We start from the raw sequence: 13,941 nt of genomic DNA, 5'->3' as shown, positions 1-13,941 counted from the left end.
GGGAATATAGGTGTAAAGGTAAGACTAAAGAGGGATCTATGGGGACCCTGGCCTGCTCAAAAGGGGGATCTATGGGGGCGAAAAGGGGCAGAGCATGGGTGACCTTAAAATTATGCCCCCCCCCTGAAAAAAGTTCTGCGGATGCCCATGCCCCCAGACAGGAATTCTATAGAACAATATAAATCAGCTATTTTTATTGTTAAATTCCAACGCGTTTCAGGGTGAGCGTTACCTCTTCTTCAGGGATGAACTAGCGTTATCAATAGCCTTATGATACTGTTTTGTCCCTTAAGAAGAGGAATCGCTCGCCTTGCAACAGTTTCACTATCATAAATAGGTATTTTGCATTGTGTGACCCCTCGATAGATACGAATACATGAATAAGTGGGTTTTCAGGGATCACCTAGAGATTGATAGGATAGGGGCTGCCAAAACATACTGGGGCAGGGAGTTCTAGAGAATAAGAGAGGCTCTGGGAAAGTCCTGGAGGCGAGCATGGAGGTAACAAGGGAGCTAGAGAGCAGGAGGTCTTGGGAGGAGCGGAGAGGACTATTTGGGCAATATCTGCAGATGAGGTTGGGGATGTAGCTGGGGACGATGTTGTGGATGGCCTTATACACTATATTGTCAAAAGTATTGGGACGCCTGCCTTTACATGCACATGAACTTTAATGGCATCCCAGTCTTAGTCCGTAGGGTTCAATATTATATACTTAACTTCTATAACTTAAGTTATACTGCGGCAGGGCAGCCCTCCTGCGCAAACCGATGTAGGTATACGTCGGTTGTGCACCTGCAACTAGGGGGCGAGCGCGTGCTGCCGGCGGCGCGCTACCGCCCCCACTCAGCGGCGTGTACTCAGATGCACGGGGCAGGAGGCTCCGATTGCCGCCGACCACCCGCGATCGATCCCCGCTGAGAGAGAAGAACGGTCAGCTGTTGAAAACACAGCTGACCGTTCTTCTCACTGGAATGATCACAGAGCGTCTGTGATCCTTCTATATAGGATCACAGGTCTCTATGGTCATTTCACAAGCCACGCCCCCATACAGTTAGAAACACGCCCCTAGACTCACATTTAACCCCTTGATCACCCACATTGTAAACCCCTTTCCTGCCAGTGTCATTATTACAGTAACAGGGCATATTTTTAGCACTGATTACTGTAGTAATGTCACTGGTCCCCCCAAAAGTGTCAAAAATGTCAGTTAGGGGTCCGATCTGTCCGCCGCAATGTCGCAGTCCCGCTAAAAATCGCTGATCGCCGCCATTACAAGTAAAAAAATAAATAATTAAAAATGACATAAATCGTTCCCCTAGTTAGTAGACGCGATAACTTTTGCGCAAACCAATCAAAATACGCTTATTGCGATTTTTTTTTTTACCAAAAATATGTAGCAGAAAACAAATTAGCCTAAAATGTTAAAAAATGTAGAATACATTTTTTTTTTCTTTTGGGGAATGTTATATAGCAGAAAGTGAAAAATATATATATATTTTTTTTTTCAGAATTGTCGCTCTTTTTTTGTTTATAGCGCAAAAAAATAAAAATCGCACATGTGATCAAATACCACCAAAAGAAAGCTCTATTTGTGGGGGAAAAAAAATCTATTTTATTTGGGTACAGCGTTGCACGAACACTCAATTGTCCGTTAAAGTAATGCAGTACCGAATCGCAAAATATGGCCTGGTCATTAAGGGGGAAAATATTCCGGTCCAGAAGTGGTTAAGGGGGTAAAATTGTACCAGGGCTGAAGTGGTTAAAAAGGATCAGATTAGCTGGAAGAGATAAAAGCAGGGCAATGCCTAGACAAGGTCTGCATGACATGACAGGAGGAGTTGGATATTTACAATGTAATTGGGGATTAGAGATTAGGTACTTCTTTGTGTAAACAGAAGATAAAGAGCATAGAGAAATAGAACAGTTTTGTTAGCAGATTAACCCCTTAGGCAGGCCATAGATAGAGCAAACTTCTTTCCTGCAACCACGGGTTTTACAGCATGGGCTTTACATGGGTTTTACAGCATGGTGACACAAAATGATGTACTATTGTATTAATCTCTGTGATTGGTCACAGTGACTACATGGTACAGATAGGATCAATCTGTACCATGTGATAGTTGTTGCCAATCACAGCTAACCACAACAGTAAGCCCTGAAAGAATCCATTTCATTCAGTAAAATGGTTGCTTATAACAGTGAAATTAAAAAAAAAAAATCTTGATCACATCCTCAGAGTAGTACAATGTTACTATAGTAACAATGAAGGTGTTGCTATGGTCACACTGTGTAAAAAAAAATATCAGAAAAAAATAAAAAAAAAAAGTAATTAAAAAGAAACAAAAATTGTAAAAAATTGAAATAAAAGATTTTTTTTTTTTTCATACTGTCACCAGTCAGTGTCCCTGATCACCGCCACACCAGTGATATGATGATGCTGTACTGCACTGGTGACAGTATGTACAAAAAAAAATAAAATTGAGAAAAAAAACCTTTATTTTAATTCTTCATTTTCCAAAACATTGTGACAAAAAATACAAATTAAAAAAACTCACCTCTTACTAAATACCTTGGACTGTGTACTTTCCAAAAAGGGGTCATTTGGGGGGGGGGGGGGTATTTGTACTGTCCTGGCATTTTTGGGCCTCAAGAAATTACATATTCCATCAGTACATCAGGATTAATCGATTTTTCAGATGAGCACTATATACCATAGTTTATGGACTCTAACATTCCTACAGTCTAAATAATATCAACTGATTTGGGTTATTTTTTTTTTTTTTTTTTTTACTGTAGCAGAATACGCTTTGGCCTGAATGTATGAAGAAAGATTTGTTATTTGCAAAACTAATTTTTTTTCAAAATGTTTGGTCTTTAGTTTATTTATAAAAAATAAACAAAAAAACAGTGGTGAATGATTAATACCACCAAATGAAAGCTCTATTTGTGTGAAAAAAAAAATAATGAAAATGTCATATGGGTACAGCGTTGCATGACCGTGCAATTGTCATTCAAAGTGTGACAGCGGTGAAACCTGAAAATTGGCCTGGGCAGGAAGGGGGTAAAAGTGCCCGGTACTGAAGCGGCTAAACAATCCGTTCACCTTACTATATTAATTTGTGGCAACAACATCCACATCACCTGCAGAAAAAGGCTGGACAGGTAATGGACATCATGTGACCAGAACAATGAGCCCCTCCCCAGTCTATGCATGTGCCATTAATCAGTACAAGACAATTACATTGTTATATATGTAAATACAATGATAAGACCTCCTGTGATAGAAGTCTGAGTATAAAGAGCTGTGACATCATATGTGTGTATAATGAGTCCCAGCATGTCCAGTGTTTACTGGAGGAAATCCCAGACAACTGAGCCGGGCGGAGAGGTGAGTGTTGTTAGTTACAGAAGAAGGTGAGGAGGAGGCTGCAGGACAGGTAGGAGCTGAATACAACATCATTTATTATATACAATATACCCGGGCTCTATAACATACTTTATAATATAAAACATACTGGGGCTATTTAATATAAATATATATCTATCTATATATAAATATATATCTATATATATATCTATATATATATATATAATTTATATCACACTGGCCATATAACACATGACATACCGATTATATAAAATACATACAACATTGAAAGTTTAGAATTGGTAACATACTGCCTATAAAAAATATAGCATAGTAACTATACAATATATATCATATTGACTATATATTATGACTTACCTTCTATATAATATATAACATAGTAACTTTATAATATACTGACTATACAATATGCATTACATACCTGATATATAACATAGTAACTATATAATAAATAACATACTTATTATACAAGGAATAGCGTACTCACTATATAGTATATAACACACTGGCTATAGTAACTAATATATAACTTCAGTACTATATATTCTCACTATATAATATACTTACCATATAATGTATAATATACTCACTATATAATGTATAATATACTTACCATATAATGTATAATATACTCGCTATATAATGTATAATATACTCATTATATAATATATATTATACTTACTATATAATATACTCACTATATAATGTATAATATACTTACCATATAATGTATAATATACTCACTTTATAATATACATTATACTTACTATATAAAATACTTACTATATAATGTATAATATACTCACGATATAATATATAATATAATTACAGTACTATATATTGTATAATATATGTACTATATAATGTGTAATATACTGAGATTATAAGATATAATGTACAATATACTCACTATATAATATACTTACCATATAATGTATAATATACTCACTATATATTATACTTACTATATAGTGTATAATATATTTACTATATAATGTACAGTTCAAAATATTATATATATAATAAGTATAATATAATGTATATTATACTTACTATATAAAATATAATATACTTTATAATGTATAATATACCTACTATATAATATATAATATACTTACTACATATATATATATATATATATATTGTATAATATATTTACTATATAATGTATAATATACACACTATATAATATATTTACCATATAATGTACAATATACTCGTTATATAATATACATTATACTTACTATATAATAAATAATATACTCACTATATAATACAGGTGTATTTTATTAGAAATTTTAAATTAGAATATCATCAAAAAGTTAATTTATTTCAGTAATTCAATTCAAAAACTCATATATTTTATATAGATGCGTTACACACAGAGTGATATATTTCACGAGTTCTTTCTTTTTATTTTGATGATTATGGCTTACAGCTAGTGACACCCCAAAATTCAGTATCTCAGAAAGATAGATTATTACCTAAGACCGGTGGCGGCCCATCCATTAGGGGCGCCGCCCCCCCATCCATGCACCCGGCCTCCTAATCTACATGCTGGGCGCCGGACGCATGGATTTCAATGAGGGTTTTTTTTTTTTTTTTAAGCACGTGATTAGAGTCAGAGGCTTTAATAAGCTTAAAAAAGGGTGGGATCGGGGCGCAGAGCATTTCTCCTCCCGGCCAATCAGGAAGCGGGTCCTGAGACCTGTTTCCCTATTGGCCAAAGGAAAAGGCATCCTATTGGTGGAGGAGGAGGGAGGAGACGGCTGCCGAGAGGGAACATGGAGGAGACTGGGGGGGGGGGAGCCGTCGCCGCCAAGAGGGGGGGGGGGGAATATGGTGTGGACTGGACTCTGGAGTGACGGGGGAGGGGTCCGTGGCCAGGTCCGTCTGCCGCACCCCCCCTTTTAATACAGAAAAGTATGTCCATGTACAGTATAGTACACTCAATACTTGGTCTGTGGAGTTATTTATTGTCAAGAGGAAGATGAGAGACACCAAACCCAACAATGCAGACAAGCTGAAGGCCGATATCAAAGCAACCTGGGCTTCCATAACCCCTCAGCAGAGCCACAGGCTGATCGCCTCCATGCCACGCCGCATTGATGCAGTAATTCATGCAAAAGGAGCCCCGACCAAGTATTGAGTGCATCCTATACTGTACATGGACAGACTTTTCTCTAATCCAATATTTCTGTATTAAAAATCCTTTTTTTTTTTTTTTTATTGGTCTTATGTAATATTCTAATTTTCTGAGATACTGAATTTTGGGGTGTCACTCGCTGTAAGCCGCAATCATCAAAATTAAAGAAAGAAATGCTTGGAATATATCACTCTGTGTGCAACACATCTATATAAAATATACAAGTTTCACTTTTTTAAAATTAAATTAGTGAAACAAATTAACTTTTTGATGATATTCTAATTTTATGAGATGCTTCTTACTATATAACGTATACTATACTCATTATATAATGTATAATATACTCACTATATAATGTATAATATACTCACTATATAATGTATATACTTACTAATAATATATGGTGTCTATTATTTTTCTGCGAGATCTGTAGCTTGAGTCTCCCCTTCTGGACATTTACAGGCATTTACTATAAGGATAGCCTATTAAGTCTGCTGGTTCCTTCCGTTTGCTGCCTCATTTTGCCCATAGAAAACTTCCTGTTTTCCTGATCCCAGTGTTTGTTTTTCCCTGGCCGGCATAGAAACTGTTTGGCATACAACAAATACATCCTATCTTTTGCACTTTATATGTTGCACCTATTGGCCATTTGATTGAAGCTCTCGAGTTTGTCATGATATATCTCTACTACCAAGATAAAAGGTCCTGAGGAAGCAGACTTTGCGAAACGCGTCGGCCTCTTGGATGTTACAATAGAGATGTTTCTTATACTTTTTGTATATACACTATGAGAGTACAACAATGTGTTGTTTTTAACAATAATGTCATTCCATTATGTTTTGTAATACATTTTTGCTGTTTTAATATAAAAATACACAGCGTCTTAATCTGGTACCAGTAAAGTCCTTATCTCAGTCCCCTTTTTTCATAATATACATTCTGTTTACTATATAATATACTCACTATTTAATATACATTATATTTACTCACTATTTAATGTATTTTATACTCACTATAGAATATACTCACTATCAGGAACGCAGGGGAACGCAGTTCCGGCACCTCTGGCACTGAATGTATGCAAGGGGTGCTGGGGTGTGCTGAAGGGTCTACTGAGGCTGGCTGCTAGGGGATGTATTGTAGCTGGAGGTTATCCATATTTGCACTGCAGGGGGGTCTATTGTTGCTGGGGAAGTCTATTGTTACTGCTGATGGATCTATTGTTGCTGGGGTTTGTCTTATGTTGCTTTGAGGTCAGTTGTTGCTGGGATAGATCTACTGTTAAGGGGGGGTCTATTGATGCAGGCTGTGATTAGATCTGTTGTTGCAGCCAGGGCTTTATTGTTGTATTTCGGGATATTTTGTTGTGGGTGGTGCATTGTTGTTGGGGGGGGGTCTATTGTTGCTGGAGGGTGTATTCATGTTGCTGGCTGCAGGAGATCTATTTTACAGATTTTTTTGTTATCATTAAAAATCATTATCAAATTCCATACTTAGTTGGTACCAACAATAGTTCTGTATTCTCTATAAAGGGCAGTACTGGGAGGTGAGCAGGGGGTGGAATCAGAGAACGGTCCTCGGAGGTGGGTGGGGGGGGGGGGCGGAGAAAATGAGTGAGTCAGAAAGGGGGAGTTTCTGCACCTATTCTTCGAGAAAAAAAGCCCTGCTCACTATATAATGTATATTATACTCACTAAATAATGTATAATATACTCACTATATAATATACTCACTATATAATGTATAATATACTCACTATATAATATACTCACTATATAATGTATAATATACTCACTATATAATATACTCACTATATAATGTATAATATACTCACTATATAATATACTCAAGTCACTATATACATTGTAATTTATAACACCTCACCTATCTCCTCTCCTATTATGATGTCATAATATTCTTGACAGTGCATGTGGGATAAATACTACATTAAAAGACAAATAAATTATCTGATCTATCTTCGATAACTTGGTTATAATTGGGATCAGCCAGGCTTGTAATCTTGTAAGGTCCTCGGCCCCCAGTGCAGCTGCAGCACAGCTTGGTCCAGGGCACACACCCCCAGCCTGTGATTGGACAGTTTATGGGGCAGCAGCAGGCATCACTCCTCCCCCCAGCATGTTCCTTGCCTGCACATGTGCTCTGCAGTGGACCTTGATTGGCCGCTAGTACTGATACCAAGTCAGATTTGTTTTCTTTTCTTGTTCTTCTTTTTCAATTTTTTTAATTAAAGCTATATTTATTGTCTAATGAATTTATAACATCTTTATTTGGTCATTTTATATTTGTCTGGAGTTCTCAAAGTAAGCAAACTGTGATCCAGTTTGAGGCCACAGACTTTCCCCCAAAAAAGAAGTTTGCTGGTGTCACAGAGCCGTCATGGTCATCCTGTGTCTCTTGTTTATTTTTCCCTCTGTGTTTCCATACAGGTGACACCCACTGAGATCTGCCCTAGGAAAGACAACCGCTTCCTCGCCCTGAGCGCTCACATCTGAAGACATGGGGTCCCTACCCCCCATACTGCTGTGTGTCACCCTACTCTTCATCCATGGGACCTGGGGACAAGGTACATACATGATCACAGTGCTGCCATTACCCAGAACCCGGAGCTGGGCACTCTGATCTCTTCCCTACCCTGCACCCCAGGGTGTTCCTTAGATCAGCCCCAGACATAATTTACAAGTCTTTCTTATCATTTATTGTCTTGTCTGCTGCTGTGTCTGTGCAGGTGAGAGCAGGAAGGGAGGAGGAAGGGGAGCTGGGAGAGAGCAGATAGAAGCAGGAAGGTAGGAGAAATGTAATGGGAAAGAAGCAGAGAAGGGGCAGGAAGAGAGCAGGTGAGTTCAGGGTGGAAGGAGCAGGTGGGAGTAGAGAAGGGGCAGGAAGGGAGCAGGTGAGATCAGTGTGGAAGGTAGAAGGCGAAGGAAGGATCAGAGAAGGTGCAGGAAGGGAGCGGGTGAGATCAGGGTGGAAGGAGCAGGTGGGAGTAGAGAAGGAGAAAGTAGGAGCAGGTGAGATCAGTGTGGAAGGTAGAAGGGGGAGGTAGGATCAGAGAAGGGACAGGAAGGGAGCAGGTGAGATCAGGATGGAAGGTAGAAGGGGGAGGTAGGAACAGAGAAGGAGCAGGAAGGGAGCAGGTGAGATCAGGATGGAAGGTAGAAGGGGGAGGTAGGATCAGAGAAGGAGCAGGAAGGGAGCAGGTGAGATCAGTGTGGAAGGTAGAAGGGGGAGGTAGGATCAGAGAAGGGGCAGGAAGGGAGCAGGTGAGATCAGGGTGGAAGGTAGAAGGGGGAGGTAGGATCAGAGAAGGAGCAGGAAGGGAGCAGGTGAGATCAGTGTGGAAGGTAGAAGGAGAAGGTAGGATCAGAGAAGGAGCAGGAAGGAAGCAGATGAGATCAGGGTGGAAGGTAGAAGGGGGAGGTAGGATCAGAGAAGGGACAGGAAGGGAGCAGGTGAGATCAGGATGGAAGGTAGAAGGGGGAGGGAGGATCAGAGAAGGGGCAGGAAGGGAGCAGGTGAGATCAGTGTGGAATGTAGAAGGAGAAGGTAGGATCAGAGAAGGAGCAGGAAGGGAGCAGGTGAGATCAGGATGGAAGGTAGAAGGGGGAGGTAGGATCAGAGAAGGGGCAGGAAGGGAGCAGGTGAGATCAGGGTGGAAGGTAGAAGGGGGGGTAGGATCAGAGAAGGAGCAGGAATGGAGCAGGTGAGATCAGGGTGGAAGGTAGAAGGGGTAGGTAGGATTAGAGAAGGGACAGGAAGGGAGCAGGTGAGATTAGGGTGGAAGGTAGAAGGAGCAGGTGGGAGCAGAGAAGGAGCAGGAAGGGAGCAGGTGAGATCAGTATGGAAGGTAGAAGGAGAAGGTAGGAGCAGAGAAGGAGCAGAAAGGGAGCAGGTGAGATCAGGGTGGAAGGAGCAGGTGGGAGTAGAGACGGAGCAGGAAGGGAGCAGGTGAGATCAGTGTTGAAGGTAGAAGGGGGAGGTAGGATCAGAGAAGGGACAGGAAGGAAGCAGGTGAGATCAGGATGGAAGGTAGAAGGGGGAGGTAGGATCAGAGAAGGAGCAGGAAGGGAGCAGGTGAGATCAGGGTGGAAGGTAGAAGGGGTAGGTAGGATTAGAGAAGGGACAGGAAGGGAGCAGGTGAGATTAGGGTGGAAGGTAGAAGGAGCAGGTGGGAGCAGAGAAGGAGCAGGAAGGGAGCAGGTGAGATCAGTGTGGAAGGTAGAAGGAGAAGGTAGGAGCAGAGAAGGAGCAGAAAGGGAGCAGGTGAGATCAGGGTGGAAGGAGCAGGTGGGAGTAGAGACGGAGCAGGAAGGGAGCAGGTGAGATCAGTGTGGAAGGTAGAAGGAGAAGGTAGGATCAGAGAAGGGGCAGGAAAGGAGCAGGTGAGATCAGGGTGGAAGGTAGGAGGGGGGGGGGTAGGATCAGAGAAGGATCAGGAAGGGAGCAGGTCAGATCAGTGTGGAATGTAGAAGGAGAAGGTAGGATCAGAGAAGGAGCAGGAAGGGAGCAGGTGAGATCAGTGTGGAAGGTAGAAGGAGAAGGTAGGATCAGAGAAGGAGCAGGAAGGGAGCAGGTGAGATCAGGGTGGAAGGTAGAAGGAGAAGGTAGGATCAGAGAAGGAGCAGGAAGGGAGCAGGTGAGATCAGGGTGGAAGGAGCAGGTGGGAGTAGAGACGGAGCAGGAAGGGAACAGCTTAGATCAGTGTGGAAGGAGAAAGAGAAGGTGGGAGCAGAGAAGGTGCACGGAAGTAGTGGGGAAGAAGCAGAGGAGGAGCAGGAAGGAAGCAGGTAGATGCAAGGAAGGAGCAGAGAAGGAGTGGGGAAGGGGCAGAGAAGGAGTGGGGGAAGGAGCAGGGAAGGAGACAAGAAGGAGCAGGGAAGAAGACGGGAAGGAGCAGGGAGGAAGAAGGAAAAAAGAGAAGAAGGTGCAAGTGGTAATGGGGTAAAAGCAAAGAGAGGGCAGTAGAGATCAGGGTGGAAGGAGCAGGAAAGGGGTAGAAAAGGAGCAAGAAGGAGATGGGATGGAGAGAGGAGGGAGCAAGCGTTAATGGGGAAGGAGCGGGGGGGGGGGCGGGTGAAATCAGGGTGGAAGGAGGATGGAACAGGTAGGAGTGGGGAAAAGGGCAGGGAAAGAGCGGGGAAGGAGCAGAGAAGATGCAGGGAAGGAGTGGAGAAGTAGCAGGGAAAAGAGGCAGAGAAGCAGTGGGAAAACAGAGGGAAAGGGGCAGAAAAGGCATAGTGAAGGAGCAGAGAAAGAATAGGAAAGGTGTAAGGGAGTCTGAAGCGTTGAGGAAGGCCCCTAACACAGCCCTGGTTCTGGAGTCCCTGGTAGGGTGACACAGAACACCGGAGCTCAGCATGGCATGAGTGCCTGGAAAGAGGGAGCAGGGAATAGGTGGAGAAAGAGTGGGAAAGGGCCAGAGAAGGAGCGGGCAATGAATGGGAAAAAGACAGAGAAGGAATAGGAAAGAGTGGAGAAGGAGCAGAAAAGGAGCTCAGAAGATATTTGGAAAGGGCAGAAGAGGAGTAGGGAAGGAGCATAGCAAGAACAGGGAAGGAGTTGGGAAGGTGCAGAGAAAAAAAAGGGAAGGAGCCGGTATGGGAGGAAGGAGCAACGGGGATAGGGAAGAAACGGGGATAGGGAAGAAACGGGGAGGAAGGAGCAGTGCAGAAGCAGGAAAGGAGAGGAAAGAAACAGGAAAGGAGCCTGAGATGAAAAGGGAAGGGGGAAGGAAGAAACAAATGGGAAAAGGAGAAGGGATGGAGCAGGAAAAGAGTCCTTTTTAGAATAAGAAGAAAAATTTCACCATAGGACTGTCTGTAAATAAATTAACTAAAATTTAGCCCAGACTAATAATAACCCCCCCCCCCCCTGTGATCTGTTCCCATGGTGGGGTTCAAAAGATGTCACCATGCAGATCACCCCCTGTACCTTTGTGTCTTCTGTTTGCAGTGGAGTTCCTCTCATTGCCGGACACAGTGTCCATCAAAGAAAGTTCTCCCATCGGCACCTCCATCCATACCTTCAGCCTGATCAACTGTACGAGCAACAACCCCGCTGTCACCATCACCAGCGTCATCCCACCGGCAACGTACTTCAACACCCCAACGCAGACCCTCACTGGATCTGTCTTTAATTTAAAGGTGAAACTGGTCGCACTGTCAGGGAGACTTGGTACCCACTGAGTGCACCAAGAATGACTCTCAGCTCGAGGGTCAAACCAGAAACATTGGTTTCTGACCAAGACAGACTATTCTCCTATATAAAAAAAATTGTGCAATCAGATTGTGACATTTTGTTGAGAAATCACTCACCCGCTAGCATTTCAAGCTGCGGCCATCTTGAGTAAGGGCAGATGATTCATGTAGCATTTATTTCCTGGGGTTCATCTGCCCTTAGCTCAGGCGGGCAGGAGGTGGTGCTTAGCTGAAAAAGCTCCTCCTCATGGCATCATTTTGGGTTAGTCGTTGGTGGCAAAGACCTTGTCCTAAAAAGAAATACCACCACTGTGCCTCACAGGAGGTGACCAGTACCAAGAGGCAATACCAATGTCAACGGCCAATGACAGGTCATCCACGAAGTTTGCACCATGCTTGGCTCATATAATAATTTAACAGCCTACATGGGAAGTAATTGGTTTCTCTTTAATCTGACACCGTGCTGACAGTTGTTTCACTTGCAATGAGTTGATTGTAGCTCAGGGAGCATCCAACAAAAGGTTTAATGTATTTCTATAGTGCAAATTAAGTAAAATCCTTTTCTATTACTGGATGGAGCTGGGGAGGGTTTAAGATCTGTGTGATCTGTGTCCCCAAATGGGAGATTCTCTCTTACTTCCTGTTCAGGTGACAATGTCGCTCCTAGCACAGGAAGTGAAGTGAAATCTTCCCAGTGGAGTCTCAGGCAGCAATGAGATCCTAACAGAAGTTTGCACTCCTCCCCACTCCATCCAAAGCTGGGGTCCCTAACTTTCTAAACAGAAGGCCAGCTTACTGTCCTTCAGACTTTTGGGGGGGGGGGGGGGCAGACTGTGACCAGTGGGAGTAGAAAAGGTCCTGAGGTAGGTGAGAATAAACAATGTCACATCTTTGGTGTTAGTGAAAGGAATTTGTGCCCCATCATTGGTGCCAGTGGGAGGAAGTGTGTCCCATCATTGGTGTCAATGGGAGAAATAGTGCCCCATCATTGGTGTCAGTGGGAGGAATAGTGCCCCATCATTGGTGTCAGTGGGAAGAATAGTGCCCCATCATTGGTGTCAGTGGGAGGAATAATGCCCCATCATTGGTGTCAGTGGGAAGAATAGTGCCCCATCATTGGTGTCAGTGGGAAGAATAGTGCCCCATCATTGGTGTTAGTGGAAGGAATTGTGCCTTATCATTGGTGCCAATGGGACGCATTGTTGGTGTCTTTGGGAGGAATTGTACCCCATCATTGGTGTCATTGGGACGCATTGTTGGTGTCTTTGGGAGGAATTGTACCCCATCTTTGGTGTCATTGGGAAGAATTGTGCCCCATGGTTGGTGTCATTGGGAGGAATTCTGCCCCTTCATTGGTGTCAATGGTAGGAATTATGTCCCATTGTGGGTATCAGTGGATAAAAGTAGTGCCACAAGGGTCAGATGAAAGCAAGCAAAGGGGTGCAGTTTGGAATCCACTGATCCAAAATTGGAAAGGGAATCTTTTCCCAAAAAATAAAAAGTACGAACCTTATTGACTTTCTGTGCATGCCAGGACTTGTTGTTCCCCAGGGGCTGGGGAGGGGGCACATGTGGAAATGGCAGAACATGGGTAATGATTTCAGGCGCATGACCTTACTGCGATTTGTCTGTTAGATCACGCTCAGCAGCACGGCGACTCTGAACGCACAAGTGGTGAATGAGTACATCCTGCAGATCACCGCCGTATGTGGCAATGAAACCGTCACCGGTCAGCTATTTGTCAATATCATAGACGACATTCCAGAGCCACAGTGTGAGCCGCAGTTCTCCAGCCAAGGTAGGACAGTATGCAATGCTTTTCCCATCGTCATGTGACCACACAGCTCCAGTAATAGGGTGCTTCCAGGGGTACCAGTATTCCTATACATAGGGGTCACACAATAGTTAGCCCCCACCTATTAAAGGGTAACTCCACTTTCGTGGGGAAAAAAAATCAGCAAATAAAGAAAAAACAATATAGCGTATACAATTGCGACACAAATCATATTGTAATTGAATGTTATTAAAAATTACCTTTCCTTTTCAATCTACAGCTGTTGTAATTTTCTGAAAATGCAATACAATATGGCCGCCTGGAGCTGTTCTGTACACAGAATGTATACTGACCACACCCCCAGAAACATCATTTCCTGCTTGTGTGATTGGCTCACCAATTTCCCCAGAAGTCTGC

General features: G+C 42.7%; 1 protein-coding gene across 2 annotated transcripts in view; it reads left to right on the top strand.

Moving 5' to 3' along the window:
• Positions 1–3,408: 3,408 nt before the first annotated feature.
• The window catches only part of CDHR4 (cadherin related family member 4), a 67,428-nt gene continuing 56,895 nt past the window's right edge, over positions 3,409–13,941 (top strand). For both annotated transcript variants that reach the window (XR_014225630.1, XM_082266593.1), the window contains exons 1-4: positions 3,409–3,438; positions 7,983–8,119; positions 11,506–11,696; positions 13,386–13,548. Coding sequence is in view for 1 of the 2 variants with exons in the window: in XM_082266593.1 (XP_082122719.1) it covers positions 8,053–8,119; positions 11,506–11,696; positions 13,386–13,548 (421 nt within the window). In the remaining variant the exon portion in view is untranslated. The remainder of the gene's footprint in view (positions 3,439–7,982; positions 8,120–11,505; positions 11,697–13,385; positions 13,549–13,941) is intronic.

This window comes from Pelophylax lessonae (assembly GCF_965119305.1).
Source record: "Pelophylax lessonae genome assembly, chromosome: 8".
Lineage (NCBI taxonomy): Eukaryota > Metazoa > Chordata > Amphibia > Anura > Ranidae > Pelophylax > Pelophylax lessonae.
This window is presented reverse-complemented; position numbering and strand designations above follow the sequence as displayed.